Source organism: Varanus komodoensis, unplaced genomic scaffold (assembly GCF_004798865.1).
Source record: "Varanus komodoensis strain SLA01 unplaced genomic scaffold, ASM479886v1 scaffold6_2, whole genome shotgun sequence".
Classification (NCBI taxonomy): Eukaryota; Metazoa; Chordata; class Lepidosauria; order Squamata; family Varanidae; genus Varanus; species Varanus komodoensis.
In genome coordinates this window covers 23,723,692-23,748,992 of record NW_025336346.1, presented here as the reverse complement: position 1 = coordinate 23,748,992, position 25,301 = coordinate 23,723,692, and the positions used below count along the sequence as shown (strand labels likewise).

General features: G+C 44.0%; 1 protein-coding gene across 2 annotated transcripts in view; it reads left to right on the top strand.

The window, feature by feature from the left end:
• The first annotated feature begins 67 nt into the window (after positions 1-67).
• LOC123034160 (cullin-associated NEDD8-dissociated protein 1-like) overlaps positions 68-25,301 on the top strand; it is a 37,669-nt gene continuing 12,435 nt past the window's right edge. Inside the window, exons 1-9 of one of the 2 annotated variants that reach the window (XM_044451319.1) lie at positions 68-507; positions 3,912-4,096; positions 9,902-10,045; positions 10,635-10,789; positions 12,601-12,724; positions 14,043-14,299; positions 22,210-22,315; positions 23,228-23,376; positions 24,422-24,714. In XM_044451319.1, coding sequence (XP_044307254.1) covers positions 4,029-4,096; positions 9,902-10,045; positions 10,635-10,789; positions 12,601-12,724; positions 14,043-14,299; positions 22,210-22,315; positions 23,228-23,376; positions 24,422-24,714 — 1,296 coding nt within the window. In that variant the 5' untranslated portion in view covers positions 68-507; positions 3,912-4,028. The remainder of the gene's footprint in view (positions 508-3,911; positions 4,097-9,901; positions 10,046-10,634; positions 10,790-12,600; positions 12,725-14,042; positions 14,300-22,209; positions 22,316-23,227; positions 23,377-24,421; positions 24,715-25,301) is intronic. The other variant, XM_044451320.1, reaches the window with a different exon arrangement.

Below are 25,301 nucleotides of genomic sequence, written 5' to 3'. Positions count from 1 at the left end.
TCTTCCCCTTTTGCAGATATAGGTGGCGGTCGCGGGCCATCCGGCCTTTCTTCCGTCTGGCTTCTCTACTCGGCTCAAGCCACAGGCAGCTGGGTTCTGTTTTTTGCTAAGTGCAGCCCTGCCGGATTTCAGGACCTCTGACTTGAGATTCAACCCCCGATTATTCTCGGTGCGCCTCTGTGCCCATTTACTCACATTAGAAGACCTGTTTATTGCCGTCTTATTCCAGCCTCCTCACGTAAGGCTGGTGATGTGCATAGGGTTTCTTATCGCACTGACGGCAAGGCTTTGCCAGTGATTTGCCTTCCTCCCAAAGTTTGAAAACCGGCGAAACTTCCGTCCACAACAGTGCACTACCCTTGGCAACAGTGATTTACCGTGAAAGGCTGCTGGGAGGCTGAGCAAGCATACAAATAAAAATTTACATTTTTTTCCTGCAAGGAACCCAAGGTGGCTTACCTAAACCTCCTGCTCTTCTCCAGTTTATCCTCACAACGACCCTCTAAGGTAGGTCCACCAACTGGCTCAGAGTTGCCCTGTGAGCTTCATGACCAAGTGATGATGAGAACCTCATCTCAGTCCAAGTCCAGCATGCTAACCACTACACCACATGGGCTCTTGCATTTCCAGGCAAAAGCACTGTGCTTAATAATATGCACACCTTTTTAATATTAATATATTACCAATCATCTTAAATATAGGCACACTAATACAGTTATTTTGAACTGTAGTAATCTCTGTTGCTGCTGTTCCTTTTATACAAGATCTTCCTAAGGCTCCTATTTTGGTGAGCCAAAGGCAACGAACTTCTATATGCTGGCCATTCATGGCTAACAATGATCTCAGGTTCTTATTACTTGGTGTATCTATTGATTAGTTTGGATGCTATATTATTCATCCTTGGTCCCACTGTGTAAACTCACATTATGTCCAAACCCATTCATGTTCCCCCACCCTTTAAAAAATCTATTCAGTATTAAAGGCTATCCATTGACATACTTAAAGCACCAGAGTAACTGTCATTACATGGTTTTTTTTTTCCCATGGCCACTTTTAGATAGGAATTTGGGGTGGAATAAGGACCACAGCTGACAGATCTTCCAGGTATCTCTCGGCCCTCCTTTGGTTGGAACCAGATTTTGATATAATTATTCTAAGCCCTAGGCCCACATTTAGCCACTGAGCCATGCTATAATTGTTCCTGCTATGTGTATCTTTTCATTACTAGCAAATAACTACTTCTTCACCAAACTGAGTCTCCTGGTTCCTTTTTAAGAACAGTCCATAGTAGTTTATGCTAGAAGATACACCAATGAGCATAAGGTGAAAATTGATGTTTTGTTGCAAGCAAAAGTGATTTGCTTCATTGATGTAGCAGTATTTTTTCTGAATATTATAATTAGCTAATAGATCAATATATTACAAAGCAAATAAAGTAAAAACATAACTTAATGTTTTTAAATACTGATCTCACTTGTGTTCTGATGTTTATCTAGAATCTGCCTTTTCAAAATTAGAATAAATGGTCCAGCAGTGTTTTCCAAATACTTATCCAATTGTTTTTGTACCAAACTTGTTTCTGATAGAAATTTAGATATTCAGTAACATGATTTTTTGCTTTATCCCTACAAAAACAATCTCAGCTTGAATAGAAAAAAATAAATAGTTGGTCCTGTTTCATACAGTGTTGGGGCCATAAATCATAGAATAGTAGAGTTGGAAGGAGCCATGAAGGCCATCGGGTCCAACCCCCTGCTTTTACAGAACACCAATTTACACCATCCACTCAGATGGCTATCCAGTGTCTTTTTGAATGTCTCTAGAGCGGGAGAACCCACCACCTCTCCAGGCAGCTGGTTCCACTGTTGTATTGCTCTGACAGTGAGGAAGCTTTTCTTGATATCTAGCCTGAACCTGGGTTATCGCAGCTTGAATTGATTATTCTGTGTCCTACAATCTGGTATCAGCAAGAAGTGATCTTGGCCTTCCTCTTTGTGACAACCTTTGCGGTACTTATAGAGTGATACAACAGCTCCCTTGGCCTTCTCTTCTCAAGGCTGAACATGCCAGTTCTCTCAGTCTCTCTTTTCAGGGCAGTGTTTCCAAATCTTGGACCATTTTTGTTGCCCTTCTCTGGACCCTTTCAAATTTTTCTGCATCTTTCTTAAATCTTGGTGCCCAGAACGGGACACAGTATTCCAGATGGGGTCTTGCTTGTGAGGAGTATAGGGGAACTACTGCTTCTCATGATTTGAAAGAAATACTTCTAGTAATACACCCTAAATAGCATTTGCTGTTGTGGCAGCTGCATCACATCGTTGGCTCTGTTTAGCCTGTTGTCCATAATTATTCCATGGTCTTTTTCTTTTTCTTTTTCAGTTCTTTTGAGCCATGTATTCCCCATCTTGTATCAATGCATTTGGTTTCTTACTTAATCTCATTCTGTTGCTTTCAGCCCAGCATTCAAGTTTATCAAGATCACCCTGGATCTTCATTCTGTCTTCTATGGTGTTCGTTATTCTACCCAGTTTGTATTGTCTGCAAATCTGATTATCGTTCCTTGAACTTCCTCATCTAAATCATTAATAAACATGTTGAAGAGCACTGAGCCCAGAACTGAACCCTGCGGCAGCCCACTAGTTACCTTCCTCCAGTTTGAGAAGGTGTTGTTGATCAGTACTCTTTGTGTCCGATTTAGCAGCCAGTTTTGTATCCACCTAATAGTTTTTTCTATCTAGTCCATTTTTTGCTAATTTACTTATCAGAATGTCATGGGGCGCAATGTCAAAAGCTTTGCTAAAGTCTAGGTAGATTATGTCCACAGTGTTCCCTCTGTCCATTCAAGAGCTCAGCCAATCAAAAATGAGATTAGTCTGACAGGATTTATTTTTGATAAATCCATGTTGGCTTCTATTAATCACTACACTTTCTTCAAGAAGCTTGCAGATGGATTTTAAAATATTTTTTCCAGAATTTTTCCAGGGATTGATGTCAGACTAACTGGTCATCTCTCCTCCCCCCTCCTTTTTTTTTTTTTTTTGAAGATAGGGACAACATTAGCCCTTCTCCAGCCATCTGTCACTTCTCATATTTTTCAATATTTATTGAAGATAATAGCTAGTGGTTCTAAGAGTTCTGAAATCTTTAACAATTGTACAGCTAGAGAAGGACGGCTATATTTGTTGTTTGCTATTATTAAATATCTAAATTATTATATTTATACTTCAATGCACCAGCTCTTCATGAGATTGGAAAGTAAATGGCTTTTAGTAAGCCAGTTTCTCATAGATGCATGCATTTTCACTAACATGATTTTACTATTCATCCTGCAGAGATCTCAGCTCGTACATAGCTATTTTTGAATTAAGCTTGTACATTCATTTATTTATTTAACATTTGAAGGTGCTGTGACAATGGTGAATAGTAACAGCTGCTCCTCTTTTATTTGGGGATATTGTTGATGAATTTCCAGAGAGAACTGTGTATTCAAGAGAGACCCACCCACCTTTTCTAACTTGAGTGTCAGTTTCGCCTGTCTACACACACCCCATGAGCAAGTGACTGAGCACTGGTTTCTCTTTCGTCTTCTCTCATGATTGTCACTCAAATTGCAGCGAATCACCTGCAGTTCTACTGCAGCAACAGCAGAGACCAGGATGGGGTGAAAAGAGCAGCTGCTGCCTGCTTTTCCCTCCCCTGTAACTTGAGAGGCTGCAGATGTCTGTCAGTAGGTGGCGCCCTGAGCTCAACTGTAGCCCTGACTATATATATCCTATGATAACAGTGCAGGGGCTCAGCTTTTCCAGCGACTTCTAACCAGGGGAGGGGGCAGGGGAGGAAAAAAAAAAGAGAGAGGAAAAACACTACCCCAGCCTCACGGTGTCCCTTCTGTCGCCATATTCTCTATGCAGATCTCCGGCAAACAGAGCTCTTGCCTAAGGCAGCAAGAAACTTCAACCTTTTCTTAAAGCCTATGCATTAAAGCAGGCGGTATACAGGAGAACACCTCCCAAGGCCAGCTGTCCAAGATGACTAACATATCCTATCACATCTCCAACCTCTTGGAGAAGATGACATCCACCGACAAAGATTTTAGGTAGGATCCAAGCTTTATTAGGCTTGGGGGTGGGGATGGCGTGCGTGTGCGTTGCAAAGCCGTGGTTTGGTACGTTGTTTTTGTAAACCTCTCCGAATTGCGCACGTGTGTTTATCTGCAAATCTTTTAAGGGGGGGGTGATGGGGTAGGAGCAGATGTTTTTAATAACTGTAGTTGGAAAAGGAAACCTCTGAAGAAGGGGATGTTATCTAAAGAGGGTCGACAGCATAGGCAATATAATTTCACCTCTTCCACCATAGTGTATATTATATCTATAGACAGGGCTTTAAAGCCTGAAGTGAAATGTACTGTAAGAGCTTCCAGGGCGGGGAAGGAGGATACCATGTCCTAGAATTTCTTATGCGGCTCTTAGAAGCCAACATTATGGTAACCTTTTATGTTCCTCCTCCAAGACTGAGGTGGAGATGCCCTACCAGACAACTGCAGTCAGGGGGGGAAATCTTCCTAATGAGCTGGTACCTTTTGGGAAAAGATTGGGCTTACTTCACAGTGTTGCTTAAGAAAAACAAATGGGAACTCTGTAATAGGAAAATCGCAAAGCTGGAGAGTACACTAATCACTAGAAACTGGTTTGTTTGTGTTTGTGAAGTAAGCCAGATTGGAGTTCCTCATGTCTGAAAGAAGATGCATTCAGTTGGAACTATGAAACAAGCCAAATTGAGTTCTAGGTTAAGGCTGTACATGTATCCGAAAGCAAGATTCAACGACCAAATTAAAGAGATGGAAGAAATACATAATTTCCAGTGGGTTTCTAACTTAATCCACAAAATAATTAAATTAGAATGAAGAATCTGAAATGTTGACTCTTATGTCCCAAGATCTAAACTGGAGGGAAATCCTTTTGATTTCAGTGGAATGTATGGCCTAAATTGGCATAAATCCAGGCACTGTGATTCTGGGTTATCCTGTTTGTGGATTGGTCTACTACACGGTTACTTATCTGTTACCTGAGGGATTAAAAAACTATTTTGGGGGCATCACCACACTGAAATGTAAACATATCTCTATGTCATTGCTGAGAATAGTGATATTCTATTCACTGATACTCAGTATAAAATCCCAGTGGTGGAACATTGTACCTGCTCAGTGCTGTTGACATATCTAAAACATTACACTCTAGTTTCTGACCACAAAACCTATGTTTTGTGCCCAACAACAGTAAATGAGCTTGTAACAATCCTGTTGAACTCACAGGGGTTTTTCCCTGAGTCAACAAGCATATGATTGCACTGTAAATTTATTAAAGGCACAGTGAATGCATTGAAATAGATCCTGTTAGTGCTCCATGGTGTACCAATACTGTATTTGAGTTATGCATTATAAAAGCTTTCTAGAAACATGTGCTTTATATTTACCCTTATATGATTATTCCTACTCCCTACTTTCTTAGATAAGTCTTCAAAAAAGACTTGAGGGCCAAATTCTAGGCTAGGAATAATTAAGAACTTACTAGAAAATAAAGTTGCTAATATTATACTGTCCTTATACAAATCTATGGTATGATCACATTTGGAATACTGTGTGTAGTTCTGATTGCAGAAATTGTTTATATGTATAATAGACCTGACAGAATGGTGAAAAGGGCAACTAGCCTGCCCAAGGAGGAAAGTTGCAATCCTCAAAAGTAATTAGCCTAGGAAAAGGGTCAGTAAGGGAAATGATAATAGAAGTGTACAACATTATATATGGTGGAGGAAAGTGGATAGGGAGACAAGGCAACTTTTAGAGGGAAGGTGGTAAATTATTCCAGGGTTCCACATGTTTCAGGACCCCCAATCTGTTAGTTCGAATTATGTAATGTTGTCAGACAAACAAGGTTGTGCTTGCCTGACATTTCACCTTTGACGTTTAGAACAGTGGCTTGTAGAGTCAAATATGAAGTCCGTCTCCAAAATTCCTTGTGAGTGAGCTGGAATGCTGCAGTGCTTTCTTGCCTGAAAACTGCAAGTTGGGATATGTAGTCATCCTGAGTAGGAGGGAGGAGAGGTAGGGCCCAACATCCACTGCAAGCCTCATCACACCTGGCAACCTATTCAGATAAGTTTGAGGAGCTTCTTGGCCAAGGGCTATGAGGTAGAACATACCCAACAGAACAGGATTCTGGAGCAATGTGCAAACTGTTTTAGATTTTTGTTGAAATTAGGAGGAACTCTTGAGGGTCTTGTTTAACCGTGGTAAAAACTATACATCGATTGCCTTGAATCCAGTTCATGTAAAGGGTTGGAAAACGTTTTCTTCTGCATATGTGCATACTCCTAAGAATGCTCAGTTGCGTCCCCACATCAGTTCCATCATGTAAACAGAACCTTTGCTAAATTGAAACTGGCAAGTCATCCTCCAAGATCTGTCACAGGGCAGGAAAGCCATAACCTCATTTGGTTCTCAGCAGAACATCGACTTGTAGACTACTACCTGCTAACGTATTTAGTGATTGAGGGCACAGTCCTATCACCCCACAGCAGATGTTCATGAATCTCTGGACTCAGAGGCTTTCAGACATCTAATAGCAGGACCAAGACATGCAGTGGCAAGATCTGTGGCTGCCATATCTCTACGTGTTGCCGTCTAGATTTATTGCTGGAAAGGGAAGGAGGCTGGGAGTACAATTGTAACTGGCATACGTATGCAAGCCAGTTGCGGGGTTCCTCCCTGCCCCACTGTCCAGCATGCCAACCCTTCCTCCTCCAGTTGTGGCCATCGGAGGGAGGTACCCAGCACAGTTCTTTTCCTGCCATCTGTGAGGGGGCGCAGTGGGGGCTCAGCATTGGAGTCTCAGCTCTGAAGTTGTAGGATCCTGGGGCTGGGACTCCAAGGGATCATGTGGCCTCCCAGACATGGTTGGGAGGCCTCAGGATTGTACTGCTCATCATTACTGTAGAAAAGGACTTTTTTCTTGAATGATGCAAATGTTTCATCATATCTACTATTAATATTAGTAATCATCAGTAATGGTTATAGTTACTATGATGATTTCTGATTTCCTGAAATTGGAAGTATGTTTTGATATTCCATTAGAGTAGCTTAAGCAAATAGATAAATCCATAACTAAGAGGTCAGTTCACTAGACAGGCAGAGCATTTGCCTACTTAGTGAACTGGTATTCACATTTATTAAAAGGTTATGTACTATAGTATATAATTATTACTGTCTTTCATGTACTTAAATGTACTGTTATCCATTGTCACCATTTGGGTGTGGGTGTGCAGAAGAGGGTCCAAGACAATGTTTTGTACTGTGCCATCTCTCTGTAGCTCTGTGCCAGGGGCAGCACATTGACATGGCAATGGACATTGGTGGCATCGTGTCAGACCCACATGATTGCCAGATGTGGAGGTCCTGCAGAAGTAGGCAGGGTTGAAGTGTGGCGTTGAAATATGCTGTCCCTATGGGTCTTCCTATCGGGTTTTCAGCAAACCTCATATATTAATGTTAACAGCCCAGTCCTATGCATCCCTATTCAGATGTAAGAACCATTATGTTCAATGGAACCTGCTCCCAGGTATCTGCATAGGATTGAGGCTTATATATATCTATTAAAGTAGCTTATTCAAGAGGCTTGCAACTGATGCTGACATGTGTGTACCCTCTGTCCTTCTATCTACACTCTCCATGGAGTGTGTTCGGAAAGAGTTTTTCTTTTCTTTCCATATGCTTCCCCTTTTAGTATTGCCTCAATATTAGCAACCAGGGAGGAGAACTATATGAATAGAGACAGTTAGCTAGGTGCTTGGTATTGGTTCTGAGTTCTTGAAGTCTATATGATAAGGCCTTTTTATTTATGTCACCTTTCTACACAAAAGAGAATATCAGTGTAGTATAGAAGGGGGAAGAAAGTAGCCACGGGCAGTGGGGTGTGGGGAGAGCGCAAGAGAGCGAACTTGAATTGATCAGGTGGATCTGGGTGACACAGACCAACTAGCTGGATTTTTTCAAACAGATTCAACCCACAGTTTCCAGCATAGTGAAGATCTGCTTTGCATGGGATGCCACAGCTGCTCAGTAAATACGTCATGTGTGCAGTCGAAAGTACGAATCGCTTTTCAGTATGATTTGTTTGGCCCTGCTCCCTGTGCACAATTGGTTTGGTAGTTTACATGGCATGGTAGTTTACATGGTACATTGACAAATCAGGCTTCCTGTAAACATTCATCTCCCTCCTTTGAAACATTCAAATCCTTCCCAGGTCTCAGCTAATCCTTGACAAAAGGTTTTAAAGTCCTTAGAATCTGATTTTGCCAAGTATTAGCAGCTTCTCTGCCTTATCCAAATCATTCACTAATACTACAGAAGCAAAGATAAAACCACGCACTGAAATGGGCTGTTTGGGTGTAAACAATTCCTAATGGAGTTAGAGATTATCTAGTACTGGGAACTGCAATCTTTGTATGTTGGTAAACTGAAAAATGTGTTCCTGGGGAAATTAGTATATCTAGCAAATTGTCAATATTGAACTCAAGTTGGTACAAGTTTTGTTTCTGGTATCCTTTACCAGTCATTGGTAAAGTATTGGCTCTATAGAGTTTTTGCATATTTATTTTATTTATTTAAAACATTTCTATCCTTTGCAAAAAACGTCTCAGGACGGCTTACAAAAGGTTAAAATAGCAATACAATAATACAATAACAACAATTAAATCATTAATTAAAAACACAACATGAAACAACACTTTCAAAACTAAAGAAAAGGAGGAAGGGAAGAAGAAAGAAAGGAAAGAAAGAAAATGTGACTGTGTAAAATCCTTAATTATTAAAATGATGGCGAAATAAAAAGGTCTTACCCTGGTGCTGGAAAGAGTAGAGAGTCTCTACTCTTAGTATTTTGGTACTATTTGACTTCTGTCAATGAAGAAAAATTATTTAAGGTACAATCCTATGCATCTTTAGGCAGAACAGGCCTACAGCTAGCTGGGACACCCTTTACTTGATCTAAATTTGCATAGGATCACATGCTTAATTTTTTTTAAAATGGTAAGCTTGATAAAAGCTGGGAGAGTAAACATAGTTATTCAGGGTTGTGAAGGCTCTCCAAGCATCTTCACACTTCTAAGTGACACTTTCAGGTGTTTCTTGCTGGAAATGCTTAATTGAGAAGGGAACATCCATCTTTGCAAACATGAAGCATCTATTTGTGAGACACTTCTGGCAATCACATACCTCTCACTAGTATTTCTAGTAGATGGCCCTGTGCTTTGAGGAATGCATGTCTGTGCATTCACTGTGGGCTCTTTCCTTGGGCTGCTGTATGAAGTGTGAAGCAACCCTCTAGATTCAAAAAAATTAAACTAACTCCCTGGCCTTTCTATCTCTGTTCCACAGGGACAGGAAAGGGAGGTGCTGTTCTGTGTCAAGCAGTTAGACAACTTAACAGTGGAATGTGGGACTGGAAAAGAAGGTGCAAGGAGTTGCTACAATATATTGAGCTGTGGGTGAAATAATTGGTTGCTCTTCCATCACGATAGAACTGGAAATACAATTAAGCTGTGACTGATAAAAGCATGAACATGCAGAACTCAATGAGTTGTTTGAAGGGGGATTGAAGGATTTGAAAAACAATGCTTTAAACTATTATTTAAAGTGATATGATTTTGGTTACTTGTTTAAATAGTTTAAATTGACTAACAGTGGTAGTAAAGTCCATGTATTGTGTGAAGAAGTACTTCCTTTTATTGATCCTGAATCTCCCACCAGTCTGCTTGATGAGATGACCTCAGGTTCTGCTATTTTGAGAGATGGGAATCCATGTCTGCCTATTAGCCAATCTATTGCTGATGCTTGTTCTTCCAGGTTTATGGCTACCAACGACCTGATGATGGAGCTGCAGAAAGATTCCATAAAGCTAGATGAAGACAGCGAAAAAAAAGTTGTGAAAATGCTTCTAAAATTGCTTGAGGACAAAAATGGGGAGGTGCAAAACCTCGCTGTCAAATGGTAAGATCCCTCTGCATTGACTTTAATACTGCTTAGATCTGACCTAAAGATGCTTCAAGTCAGTTCTGAGAGGCTTTACTTAATGCTGTGTCTTCTGGGTTTTTCATTTCTGGACTGTGACTTTTCCTCCAGGCCTGGTTTGCGGGATTGTGGATGATGGCATATCATAGGTGATGTCTGTGTCTGTGCCTGAGTGCCTGTTCATGCATGCACAGCTGGGCCTTCGTTCTTGGTGCCTAAAGGCAGGAGATTTCCTCTTGGAATGTCTTTGGAGCTAAAGCTTTGGAGACCGCCTTTGGTGCTAAAGGTTCATTCCTCCCAATCAACTTATTGGCATGTGCTTCTTAGCTGCAGAAGTGAGAGAAAGGACATGGGGCTCGACTCCTTTCCCTTGACTAGCCACCTCCCAGTTTTGCCTTTTGAAGGATGCCTCTCAGCTGAGGTGTGCCTTTTGCAAGACAAGGAGAAGAAAGGCCATTGGGAAGTTTGTATATTTTTCCTTCATGGTTGCTGTTTTGCAAGGCATGTCGGGAAGATTTCTGGGAGGATGGTCTAGATGTACTACTTCTGCTCTTCCTCCCACTTGCAGTTTGGGCCCTTTGGTGAGCAAAGTGAAAGAATATCAAGTGGAAACTATTGTTGATACGCTCTGTACAAACATGTTATCTGATAAGGAGCAGCTCCGAGACATTTCCAGTATTGGGTTGAAGACTGTCATTTCTGAGTTGCCTCCTCCGTCAACAGGTAAGGAACCTTCCCATTTATAGAACAAGGATGGTTCTTCCCTTTTTGTCTTCCCGTATGTGACAATGTAACACCAGGGAGCTTGTGGTTTTGTGGATTTTCTTTCCAAATACTATCAGTTATTAAATAGAAGATATCCATGTCCTGTGTGAAAATTTATTATAAAATGGTTGTGATTCATATGGGACTTAATTTAACCACACAATGGATTTTTTCCACACTGATGGAAAAACAATGGAAGCCATTTAAATGGAATTCAGAGGTTGCAGATTCTGACTGTGTTTGACTACAGAAAAAACTGTGGCTTCCAAAAGAAGCATTTAGGTGGAACCTGGATGGGTTTTAGGACAGTTGTCATCACCAGGCATTCTTGCTTCATACAGACATAGAAGTAGAAAGGTGATTCAACAGGATGCCTGCTAAATTATTATTATATTACATTTCTATACTTCCCATAGCCAAAGCTCTCTATGCGGTTCACAACATTTAAGTTACCTATTCAGTTTTCAAGCAGGCCCTGCCCTGCTGAGCTTACAAGATCAGGCAAGAACAAGCACTTCAGGTTATATGGACTCCAAAATCCCATATTTGATGCAGTATACTTTTGCCTGTGAAAGCTCATACTTCACATGCTCAGAAGGTATTGAACTAGTGATAAGACGGAATCTAAGAGCAGCAGCCTGTTTTGATTTAGCTCACTTGTTCTTGATCTGAGTTGCTGATCCGTTTTTCTAAACAAACTTAGCAAAGTCCTATATTTCAGTTCCTGCTTTATATAGCCATTCATTCACAGCTCTTCCACTGGTATATCTAACATTGAAATATCCTTTCTGTTGACCAGAATGGACTCTCTGAATCTTCCTTCCTGGAGTTTGGAACCACCTTTCTACATAGTTGGTCAGGCTGCAGAAACTTTGCTTAATTTGCTTTCATTGCTAGAACTTCTGCAAAGATGTCTGGTAACTTTAACAAATTACTTTTAGGAGTCGGACACATTAGGAAAGGTAGCACAAGATATTATGGTCTAGGGATTAGGTAAGGACATGGTTACATGGAGTAAGAAGGATTAGAAGCTATGCAAAATATACTAAACTCACTTTGGGGCTTCTTGAAGTCCAGCACAATAGCTTGCTTGTACAGGAGATGTTGCCCACAGGTTTCAGAATTTTCCCTAAAGCCACAAGGGTCAGACTTGACCTGACCTGGTTGGCACCTAACACTAACCAATGCTTAATTTTAACCCATGGTTTGTTGCCCCACCCAAGGCTTGTCTAGCAGGCAATAGAACAAGCTGTGCTTTGTTTTTTCAGTTCCTGGGTTGTTAGCTTCCCTTCTCTTTTTCCTGTTCCCTCCCAGTATCCTAAATGACTTTGCACCACTGTAGAATTGGCATCTAGAGTATGGGTCTGTTACTACTATTACCCACTACCTCTGTGCTGTCACAATCAACCCATAGTTCTGGGTTCAAGTATAATAAACCACAACTTAAATAATGTAGATACGGGTTCTGTTTCTGGGTTGTACATAGCTAGCAAACCACAATCAGTGTGGCTGCATTCACACATCATCATAGCCCAGAATTCAGCAACCCAAACTATGAATTAGCATCACATGTGAACTAGGACACCATATGATCCTTGAAAGTGGACGTAATGTGATCAACCATGTTACACCCTGCTGCCACAAACTGTGAATAACTTGCACCGGAATCACTCCCAGCTAAATTTGCTTGCTCTTTATTTGAGCATCACCAGAAGGAAACTCTCTGTCAAAACTTTTATTCTGCTTTCTCCCGGCTGCTACCTTGATAGGTTCCACCATGACAGCTAATGTATGCAAAAAAATAACAGCTCAACTGACAGGAGCCATTGGAAAGCAGGAAGATGTGTCTGTGCAACTGGAAGCTCTTGACATCTTGTCTGACATTTTGAGCAGGTATGGAGAAAGGTCCTTTCGAGCAGCTGTGCAGTAGCTTGCACATGTAATTTGTGAAACAAAAACATCAAGAATTGAATGACACACTCCTATACTAAAGATAGGTGTCTTTTATTCATTGTAATGTATTTAATTTTTTAGCTGCCTCTCCAAAAAAAAGGGACTAAGGTAAGTTATAGCCAAATTATTAAAATATATGAAATCTAAAAGAGCTATAAGTCTTTTAAAGTATCAAAACATAATAAAACAGCTAAAACATCAATATGAACCATAGATGTATAAAAAGTCAATCATATGCCTTCAGATGCCTGGGAGGAGAGGAAAACGTTTGCCTGGACCTGAAAGGGCGACAATGCTGACACCAGATGGGCCCCACTAGTGAGAATGTTCTGCAGCTAAGACAGCTGACTGAGGGTGCAGTCCTAGGTGTGCTTGGACGGGGGGAACAAGCCTACAACTCCTAGGGTCCCCCAGCCTGCTCCAAAGTTCTACTTGGTGCTACAAGCTTATTGAACTTTATTAGTAGCAAGCTATTCTGGTTGGTTTTTCGGAGTCCCAAATATTATTACTTCTGCAGCACCAAAGGTGGATGCCATATGTTATTTTTTAAACACCTTACCCAGTCAGAGCTTGATTTCAATACAGTTGTCCTTAGAAAGTACCTTGATAGAACACGTATAATATCTGTTCTCAACCTTTTCACACTGATGCAGGGGAGACATGTTTGAAAATACAATGAAGAGTCTTGTGGCACCTGAAAGATGAACAAATGTATTCTGGCACAAGTTTCCGTGGACCCTGCCTACTTCCTCAGATGCATGGAGTGTCAGCAGAATTATATACACATGCTTGGGGCTGGGGGACCTTTTTTGTCAGAGGACATTGAAATTATGGAAGTACAGACAGTCATAATTGTTGTAACAGTTGTCATTCACAGATCATCTTGAATGATAGCACAGAGATCGTTGTAATGCTGAGCCAATTTACATATACTGTGTGATAAACGAAAGGAACGCCTTTGACCTTACTGAATTAGCATCAGATCCATTGAGGAATCCCTTGAGGAATTGTATTTTGGCAAATCCACTTGGATGTTTGCTTGAGGAGAACCCTTTGTGCCTCTCATGGAGTGGATACTGCCCATGAGAGCTTATGCCAGAATGAATTTGTTAGTCTTCCAGATGCTAAAGGGCTCCATTGTTTTCACTCCCAGAGGAATTACTCTACATTATGGTAGAGTTCAGCAAGGCATGATCTCTGTTTGGAGAGCATTTCTGTTGACATCATTCTTTTGTCTCTCTTGCCTCTGGCTCTGCAGGTTAGGGGGGACTCTGTACTCCTTCCATTCCTCCATCCTGAACTGCCTCCTCCCTCAGCTCACAAGTCCCAGGCTGGCTGTGCGCAAAAGGGCCATCATCGCACTGGGTCATCTGGTCTTGACTTGCAATGGAAACATCTTTGCAGAGCTCATGGAGCACTTGTTAGCAGAACTGAAGAGGAATAATTCCACTTCCACTACAAGAACATACATACAATGTATTGCTGGCATCAGTAGGCAGGCTGGACACCGCATAGGTAAGTCAATTTTGGGTTCTAGTTTTTCAGATCAAGTATATTTGAAGTTGTGGTGGCTATCAGGGTAGCTGGTGCTTTTTTCTGATATTTGTCCCTAAAATCTCTCCAAAATCCTGTTTTATTTCTTTAGTGGGGATTTTATCCTATTGTACCTTTACTTCCTGCAGTATCTCTGACTTTCTACTTGTGATGGTATATTATCTCTCATGTTCATTATAGTGTGAGTAGCAACAAAAGGCATTTGAGTTGCTTGGGAAAGCCAACCACCTTTTATGGAATTTGGGACCAGAAGAGGGCTAAACACAGAGGGCCCCAGTCCTATGGCCTAAAAGAAAATTCTCAGCTCAGAGCACGACTACATAACCCATATAATTCTTAATCTAATAGGCTGCAAGGAAAGAATAGGAATGAAGAAAGTACTCCCTCTTAAAGATACCAGCAAAACAGCTCTATCCAGATGGCTCAAGGAAACAGGTCCAACCACAGGTGGTAGAGAAAGTCTTCTCTGTGGATAATGGTGTTGTTGTTTTTAGTCGCAAAGTTGTGTCTGACCCATCGCAGCCCCATGGACAACATTCTTCCAGGCCTTCCTGTCCTTCACCATCCCCCAGAGTCCACTTAAGCTTACACCAACTGCTTCAGTGACTCCATCTAGCCACCTCATTCCCTGCCATCCCCTTCTTTTGCCATCTATAAAGGTAGTGATTTTTAAAATATCAGTGAATGATTTTAACTTGGCAGTGAAGAGCAGTCTCTCTTTGCATCTGCCATTGCCCTCTTGAATGCATTTGGTTCTGGAGCTTGTGGTCTCCATCATGCAAATACTCATTGAACATCTTTCTCTGGATATAGCTATCCTTGATATTCAATGCCCCTTCATGGATCACTGCCTTGCCGTGGCGAAGGGGCTTGTGTAGCGCAGTGAAGCTATGAACTATGCCGTGAAGGGGCACCCAAGACAGGTCATAGCAGAGAGCTCTCACAAATGGTGATCCACTGGAGAAGGAAATGGCAACCTACTCCAGTATCTTTGCCATGAAAACCCCATGGACAGTACCAACAGGCAAAGAGTTATGACGCCAGAAGATGAGCCCCTCAGGTCGGAAGGTTCCAATATGCTACTGGGGAAGAGCAGAGGGCTAGTACTAGTAGCGCCAGAAAGAATGAAGCGACTAGGTCAAAGCCGAAAGGACACTCAGTTGCCGATGTATCTGGTGGTGAAAGGAAAGTTCGATGCTGTAAAGATCTATACTCCATAGGAACCTGGAATGTAAGATCTATGAATCAAGGTAAGCTGGATGGGGTCAAAAATGAGATGACAAGACTGAACATCGACATCTTAGGAATCAGTGAACTAAAATGGACAGGAATGGGTGAATTTAATTCAGATGACCATCAGGTATACTACTGCAGGCAAGAATCCCTCTGAAGAAATGGAGTAGCCTTCATAGTCAATAAAAGAGTAGGAAAAGCAATACTGGGATACAATCTCCAAAATGGCAGAATGATCTCAGTTTGAATCCAAGGCAAACCATTCAACATCACAATAGTCCAAGTCTATGCCCCAACCACTGGTGCTGAAGAGGCTGAAGTTGACCAGTTCTGTGAAGGCCTATAACACCTTCTAGAATTAACTCCAAAAAATGATGTCCTTATCATCATGGGGGATTGGAATGCTAAAGTAGGAAGCCAAAAGATAACCGGAATTACAGGCAAGTTTGGCCTTGGAGTACGAAATGAAGCAAGTCAAAGGCTGGCAGAATTTTGTCAAGAGAATGCACTGATCATGGCAAACACTCTTTTCCAACAACCCAAGAGACAACTCTACACATGGACATCACCAGATGATCAACACAGAAATCAGATTGACTATGTGCTTTTCAGCCAAAGATAGAGAAGCTGTATACAGTCTGTAAAAACAAGACCAGGAGCTGACTGTGGCTCAGATCATGAGCTTCTGGTTGCAAAATTTCGGCTTAAATTGAAGAAAGTAGGGAAAAGCACTAGGCTACTCAGGTATGATCTAAATCATATTCCTGATGAATATACAGTAGAGGTGACAAATAGATTTAAGGAATTAGATCTGATAGACAGAGTGCCTGAAGAACTATGGATGGAGATTCACAACATTGTACAAGAGGTAGCAACTAAAACCAGCGGCCTGGGGCTGGGCTGGTTTGGAGCTCCCTCCCCATTCCTCCCCGGAACACCTGCCGCGCCGCACTGCCATCGCTGGGGCACCCCGGGCACGGAGGACGCCAGGGCCACGCCAGGGCCACGGTCAATGGTGCGGAGGAGGGCGCCACCATCTCGCCGCCGGGCGGGTTTCCGCACCCCTCTCTGCTCCCCCCCCGCCGGCATCGGTGAGAGCAACACCGGATTGGGGCGGGGTGGGCAGGCTCCGGCTTAACCCGCCGGACGCGGCCTCTGGCTGGTGGCCGAAGGGCGATTGCCGCCGTTTGAGGCTGCGCGGGGCTGGGCTGGCGGGGGGCTAGGTCGGTGGGTGGAATTTTGAATTTTGTATCGGGGGGGGGTAGATGGGGAGTTTTTTACTGTTTTAAAGTTTTATTGTATTTTAATTTGTTTTTATGCAGTCGTCCCTGGCCATGTCGACGGTTGAGTTTCCTGGGGAGCCCGTGGGTGCTGCCATTGGGGTGGTCACGGGCAATGGACGTTACAGTGGTGGGGGCTTAACATGTCCACGTAGAAGAAGGAGGGACAGATAGCTGACACCCGTCCCTCCTTCTGGTTCTGCCCCCAGCCAGAGGGTTTCAGGTAGTCTTGTCAACCGCCCCTTGGGCCTGACAGTGCTGCTGCTTAATGCCAAGTTGGTCCACAATAAATCTTCCTTCATCCATGACTTGATTGTGGATGAGGGGGCTGACCTGGCTTGCATAACGGAGACCTGGGCGGGAGAGGGGGGGATGTCGCCCTCTCTCAAATGTGCCCGCCCGGGTATCTGGTTCAGCACCGTCCACACCTGGAGGGGAGGGGAGGGTGGGTCGCTTTGGTTTACTGAGCCTCCATCTCCCTCACGGGTCTTCCAGTCCCTTCGAGACCAGGGCTGGAGTGCCTCTACTTGGTGTTGGGCGATTGAGACAGATTGGGGATTCTGTTGGTGTACTGTGCACCCTTCTGCCCAACAGTTTCCCTGCCTGAGCTGACGGAGATTGTCTCGGACCTGGTGTTGAGGACCCCCAGGATGTTGGTCCTGGGGGACTTCAATCTCTATGCTGAGACTGATCTGACCAGGGCAGCTCAGGACTTCATGGCCTCCATGATGGCCATGGGGCTGTCTCAACATGTCACAGGCCCGACCCATGAACGTGGACACACTCTGGACCTGGTTTTCTTGACAGGGCAGGAAGAGGGTGGTCTGAGGGTGAGGAATTTATGTTTGACTCCCCTGTCATGGTCAGATCACTTCCTCGTGAGGTTTGTGCTCGAGAGCGGCCTCTCCCTCTGTAAGGGTGCGGCCCCGATTGTGTGGGTCTGCCCACGGAGCTGGATGGATCTGGAAGGATTCCTGAAGGCCCTGGGGGAGTTTCCGGCTGACAAGACTGGTGCTTCTGTCGAGGCTCTGGTCGAACTATGGAATGGGGAGATGACTAGGGCTGTTGACACGATCGCTCCTAAGCGTTCTCTCCCGCCAGGCAAAGCCCACTCTTCCCCTTGGTATACACCTGAATTGTGGGTGATGAAGCAGGCTGGGAGATGGCTAGAGCGTAGGTGGAGGAGATCACGGGATGAATCTGATTGAACACACTCAGGAGCCCATTATTTGGCCTATGCTGTGGTGGTGAGGGCGACGAAAAAGAAATTCTTTTCTGTTTCCATTGCCTCCTCAAAATGCCGTCCAGTGGAGCTTTTTCGAGTGGTACAAGGCCTGGTCCGCCCTGGCCCTAGGAAAGATCTGGTTCCACCCTCGAAGGCCCGCTGTGATGACTTTGCCAGGCATTTCAGGGAGAAAATCGCTCAGATTCATCACGAGCTAGACTCTACTAGTGATTCAGAGGCTTCTGGGGAGATACCAATGTCGCCGTCTGGTCCAAAATTAATGGATGAATTTCAGTTATTGCGGCCTGATGATGTGGACAAGGTGCTTGGACGAGTACGTCTCACCACTTGCCTATTGGACCCTTGCCCGTCTTGGTTAATAAACAACGCCAAGCACGGGATTGGGATCTGGATCTTGGAAGTGGTTAATGCTTCTCTGAGGGAAGGTTTGGTACCTGCCCCTTTAAAGGAGGCGATAGTCCGACCAGTTCTGAAGAAAGCGTCACTGGATCCAGAGATGGCCACTAATTATAGACCAGTTACCAACATCCCGTTTCTGGGCAAGGTGTTGGAGCAGGTGGTGGCGGGACAACTCCAAGCACGCTTGGATGAAACTGATTATCTGGACCCATTTCAGTCCGGCTTCAGACCCGGGTATGGTACTGAATCTGCCTTGGTCACCCTGTATGATGACCTGTGCAGGGAGAAGGACAGGGGGAGTGCATCCCTGTTGGTTCTTCTGGACCTCTCAGCGGCTTTCGATACCATCGATGATGGTATCCTTCTGGATAGGCTTGCGGGATTGGGAGTTGGAGGCACTGCTTTGCAGTGGTTCCACTCCTATCTCAATGGGCGATTCCAGAAGGTGGTGCTGGGGGACTATGACTCTGCGCCATGGCAGCTATGCCATGGAGTATCGCAGGGGTCCATTTTGTCCCCTTTGCTGTTTAGCGTCTACATGAAACCGCTGGGAGAGGTCATCAGGAGGTGTGGGCTACGGAATCATCAGTACGCTGATGATACCCAGCTCTACCTCTCATTTTCCACCAATCCAGGTGAGGCAGTGGCTGTGCTGAACCGGTGCCTGGCCGAGGTAATGGGCTGGATGAGGGCCAATAAACTGAGGCTCAGTCCAGACAAGACGGAGGTCCTGTTGGTTGGCGGATCGGGCTTCGGAGAGGGTGAATTGAATCTAGTCCTGAATGGGGTTGCACTCCCTTTTAGGGACAATGTCTGCAGCTTGGGAGTGCTCCTCAACCCAGAGCTTTCACTGGAAGCTCAGGTGACAGCAGTGGCAAGGAGCGCTTTCTTTCAGCTTCGGCTGATCCGTCAGCTGCGCCCCTACCTGGAGTATGACTGCCTGGCGACAGTGCCACACGTGTTGGTGACTTCCTGGCTTGACTTCTGTACCGTGCTCTACATGGGGCTACCCTTGAAGACGGTCCGGATACTTCAATTGGTTCAAAATAGAGCTGCCAGGTTGCTGACGGGGACTGGGCATTATGTTCACATGTTCACAGTCCTCCGTCAGCTTCACTGGCTTCCCATTGTAGTCCGGGCCCAATTCACGGTGTTGGTGATGACCTATAAAGCCCTAAACGGCTTGGGTCCTGGTTACCTGAAGGAGCGCTTACGTCTATATATGCCCGCCTGCCCCTTGAGATCTGCGGGAGAGGCCCTTCTCTGGGAACCCTCCGTGAAGGAAATTAGGAGGGTGAGTACTCAGAGGAGGGCTTTCTCTGCAGTGGCGCCCAATCTATGGAATGCGCTCCCCAGAGAGGTCCGCCTGGCACCGTCGTTATTTGTTTTTTGGCACCAAGTGAAGACCTTTTTATTCAAATGTCATTTTAATTGTTAATAGTATTTATTCATTTTATTCTTTGGCCAGGGTGACTTAATTTATACTGTTAATTTATATTATTTTATGGAAGTTTATTTATGGATGTGAGCTGCCCCGAGGCTTTGGCGAATGGGGCGGCATATAAGTCTCCTAAATAAATAAATAAATAAATAAATAAATAAAACCATCCCAAAGAAAAAGAAATGCAAGAATGCAAAATGGCTGTCTGAGGAAGCTTTACAAATAGCTGAGGAAAGAAGGGAAGCAAAAGGCAAGGGAGAAAGAGAAAGATACACCCAATAGAATGCAGAATTCCAGAGAATAGCTAGTAGAGATAAGAATGCCTTCTTAAATGAACAGTGTAAAGAAATAGAAGAAAACAATAGAATTGGAAAGACTAGAGATCGCTTCAAGAAAATTGGAGATATGAAGGGAACGTTTCATGCAAAGATGAGCATGATAAAGGACCAAAATGGGCAGGGACCTAACAGAGGCAGAGGAGATTAAGAGGAGGTGGCAAGATTACACAGAAGAACTGAACAAGAAAGACCTTAACGTTCCTGATAACCACCATGGGATGGTCTCTGACCTTGAGCCAGACATCCTGGAAAGTGAAGTCAAAAGGGCCTTAGGAAGTCTGAGCAGCAACAAATCTAGAGGAGGTGACAGTATTCCAGCTGAGCTATTCAAAATCCTAAAAGATGATGCAGTAAAAGTGCTACATTCAATATGCCAGCAAATTTGGAAAACTCAGCAGTGGCCACAGGATTGGAAAAGGTCAGTTTCCAATTCCAAAGAAGGGTAACACCAAGGAATGTTTGAACTACCGCACCATTGCACTCATTTCACATGCTAGCAAAGTGATGCTCAAAATCCTACAAGCTAGGCTCCAGCAGTATGTGGACTGAGAACTACCAGAAGTACAGGCAGGATTTCAAAGAGGGAGAGGAACTAGAGATCAAATTGCCAGCATACACTGGATCATAGAGAAAGCTAGGGAGTTCCAGAAAAACATCTACTTCTGCTTCATTGAATATGCCAAAGCCTTTGATTGTGTGGATCACAACAAACTGTGGCAAGTTCTTAAAGAGATAGGATTACCAGACCATCTCATTGGTCTCTCGAGAAACCTGTATGCGGGTCAAGAAGCAAAAGTGAGAACTGGACATGGAACTACTGATAGGTCCAAAATTGGGACAGGAGTATGGCTCAAGGCTGCATACTCTCGCTCTGCCTATTTAACTTATATGCAGAGCACATCATGAGAAAGGCAGGGCTGGATGAATCACCAGTTGGAATGAAGATTGCTGGGAGAAATATCAACTACCTCAGATATGCAGATGATACCACTCTCATGGCAGAAAGTGAAGAGGAACTAAAGAGCCTCTTGATGCGGGTGAAAGAGGAGAGCGCAACAGTTGGCTTGAAACTCAAAAACTAATACTAAAAAGCAGAGACATCACTCTGCCAACAAAAGTTTGTATAGTCAAGGCTATGGCTGTGAAAGCTGGACTATAAGGAAGGCTGAGCGCTGAAGAATTGAGGCCTTTGAATTGTGGTGCTGGAGGAGACTCCTGCGAGTCCCTTGGACTGCAAGGTGATCAAATCAGTCAGTATTAGAGGAGATCTACCCTGACTGCTCTCTAGAAGGCTAGATACTGAAGATGAAACTTAAGTACTTTGGCCACCTAATGAGAAGGAAGGACTCACTGGAGAAGAGCGTAATGCTGGGAACAATAGATGGCAAAAGAAAAGGGGGCGGCAGAGAATGAGGTGGCTGGATGGAGTCACTGAAGCAGTCAGTGTGAGCTTGGGTGGTTTCCAGGGGATGGTGGGGTACAGAAGAGCCTGGAGGAATGTTGTCCATGGGGTTGCGATGGGTTGGATGCGACTTCGGGACTAGCATAGTATAGCATAGCATAGATGTCCAATGACATCATAGATAATGATATTTCTAAGAAGCAAATGGTACTCAGATGTTCCTTCCAGCTCTGCTTTGAAGGCCAGGGGCAGGGAATGGTAGTTCAACTGGTATTACACAACACCCATGTTCCACTTGAAGCACTGAAGGGATGGTAATTGGACTTTGATTCAACCAAGCATCCTTAAGAAAGAAGGATGTCCTCGCTCCACCTCTGTCTCTCTCTCTCGCTGTTATGTGAGGCTTCTAGAGGTCTCTCGTTCATGGGTCTCTGCCTATTTAATTATGGCAGTGCTGATCTGTCAGTAGCTCCCAGACCACTTGCTGGGCATGGGAAGCACTTCTGATTATTCACTCACTGTTCTCTTCTAGGAGACTATCTGGAGAAGATGATCCCATTAATAGTGCAGTACTGCAACGTTGAGGATGATGAGCTGAGGGAATACTGCTTCCAAGCCTTTGAGTCTTTCGTGAGAAGGTTTGTGCTTGTATGTTTCCTGCAGCCAGCAAAGGTTCAGTTAGGATTTGGTTTGGTTTTGGAAAGGGATCTATTTCTTCTGTCCACTGCTGCCCAGGTCTGCTGTGATTATACATGTTCCACTTGTGGGAAATATTTCTCAATAGCCCTCTGGTGATATTTTCTAGACGGCCAGCCCTGATCCACACATGTGGAATAGCTTCTCTGTAGTCGGCAAAAGGAGGGACCTATTATTGAATGGAGACCCATCAGGGCGTGGGATTGGGAGTTACAGGCAGCAGCTCTGGATTTTTCCAATTAAAAATCACAGCTCTGAAATTTCTGTGATTGGAATCCTTGGAACTTTCAATGAAACATTGTTTTTTGAGAAGACTGAGGTTTTTTTATGAAGGAAATTTTTAAATAGAATGAAGGAGTGGAGTTGTGGCATTAGAAGGGCAAGACTGAGTGAGATGGAATCAGCCAATGTGGGAAGAGCTGAATAACTCTCATACCACAGGACCTATGTAACGTCAGCTTCTCCTGTCATCCTGCTCCAGTTTTGCAGTGTGAAATCTGTTGTTTGGCCCAGACCATGTTTCCATGCACATTCCAATTTTCAGATGTATTTCAGTAGAAGAATCCAGGCTGTGTGTATATTCCTTATCTATTCTATATGAATAGATCAGGGTCTCTCACTGAAATGCACAGGAAGCACTTGGAGGTGGCAATGTTGGCTTTTGGGACTACTTGTTTATGACCAGTCACTGGACATAATTGATGTGTTGGGCTATGTGTTCATGTTTGTGAAACTGATATAAAGTATGCCAAGTGGTAGAAATGCTGAGGATGATTTACAAATCAATGCTTTTTCAAAAATATCATTAATGGATCCCTCTAGGTTAACCTGAAATTCTCTTGCTGTTTCTGAAGGTGTCCCAAAGAAATTGGCCCTCACCTTCCTAGTGTGACAGGGTTGTGCCTCAAGTACATCACTTATGACCCAAACTACAACTATGACAACGAGGAAGAAGATGAAGAAGAAATGATGGAAACTGAAAATGGGGAAGATGAAGAACAAGGTGACGCGTGCTTAGATTGATGACGACAATCACAAAATCTAGCTCTCCTTTGCCTGTAGCTCAGACAACCCTTTCACACCTCTGTGTCTTTCGGTCTGGAGGCTGGCAGTGGAGACTCTCACCTTTCTATGGCTAGCAGGAACATGAAAATGAAGTGTTTCTCACTATTCTGAAATTGCCATTGACAAAGCATAACTCTCCAAAGCCATGCCCACAGTGAATCTTGGAGCATTCACAAGTTGGGTTTAAATAGACCAGCAAAGCCATATGGCTTAGACAGGGGTGCCAGTAAGAGCTGATGTAGCTCACTGCCATTCAGCTCCTGGTCTCAGAACAGTGTCCACCAGAGGCCATTCTATTCTGAAAGAGAGACAGCAGGCCTCTGTATACTGGCCTGGCTGACAGTCAATATAGCTTAGCTCCTGCAGAATCAGTCTGCCCAGCAGAAACTCTTTTAGCTTGAGGGCTGAATTCAGTTTCAGGAAAATTCTATAGGAGCTGCCTCCAAGTGATGGCTGGGGACATAGGGGCAGGGCTGAAACACCAGCACAAGTTTAGCTTAACTGCAGTACTGCAATGAGGTATTTCACTCTTTTCAAATGGGGGGAAACATACAGAAGTCATCCAAACTACCAGATGACTGGGGCATGGGGGAAAAAAGAGAACCACCTTCCAACACGGAGAAGGGGGACTGGATTTGGTCTGAGGTTGAACACCCCTGAACTAGTAAAGGAAAAAAGATACCTTTTTATTGTCCTGGCATGGGGCCAACTTCCACTTCTTTTGCAAAAATCATAGGTGTAGATGGGTCTGTGTGTGTTGAGTATGGCCCTCCAGTCTTTTTCCTTAGAGTTCGAACTAGACAGAAAATTAGATGATGCTCCTACTGTCCTAGTTTGATGTGAGGATTTCATTATACAGTGTTTTCATGTTTCTGTCCATGTTGAGAACTTCTTTCCATGGTGAGTGTGCCTGTGTATAATTTAACAAATTAGATCCTCAGGCTCTGCTTTGCTAACATCAGGAACTACCTTCTCCTCCTCAGAAAGCGATGATGAGTATAGCGATGATGATGACATTAGCTGGAAGGTTCGCAGGTCTGCGGCCAAGTGCCTTGAGGCCATAGTCAGTACCAGGCATGACCTACTGCAAGATTTCTACAAAACGCTCTCGCCAGCTTTAATAAGCAGATTTAAGGAAAGGGAGGAGAACGTTAAAGCGGACATCTTCTGTGCATATATCTCTCTGCTGAAGCAAACCCTGCCCATTCAGAGCTGGCTGCATGCTTCTGATGAAGGAAGCAAGGAGGATATACCCCTCACCATGCTTCAGAACCAGGTGGGTGATGGAGCAGTGAGCCAATGTTTCGAAGGGACAGCTCAGCCTAGCACAGGGGCAAGCTACATGTGACCCTCCACATGTTGCTGGACCACAACTCCCATCGCTCCTAGCCAATGGGGCGGGCTTATGAGATTTGCAGCCCAGTCACATCTGGAAGGGCACAAGCTGCCCAACCTTGGCCTAGCTGGTGGCTGAGGCCACATGCCAGTGGTGTGTGGGGCCATACATATAGACGTATAATATCGCGTGCCCATGCACACCTCCCTCCCTCTGTTGGCAGACAAGCACACCCTGTTTCTGGTATCAGGTTCTCTTTTGCAGCCTGAAGAGGAGGACACACGGGGGCAGTAACAGTGTGACACCTACTACTCCATGGAGGAGCTCTTCACCATGCTTAAGGGGAAGGGGACCTCAGCTTTTTAACAAGGCAGTAAATAGTGTGCCAAAGCATCCAAGTCTTCCAGTGGCTTGTGGCAATGAGACATATTGTAGGAATGTAAGCCCATGAATTGAGAAAATGAGCTTTGGTTAGTACCTATGTGTGTGGCATTGGATTCCAAAGAATGTGACTTCTCTATCAGCAG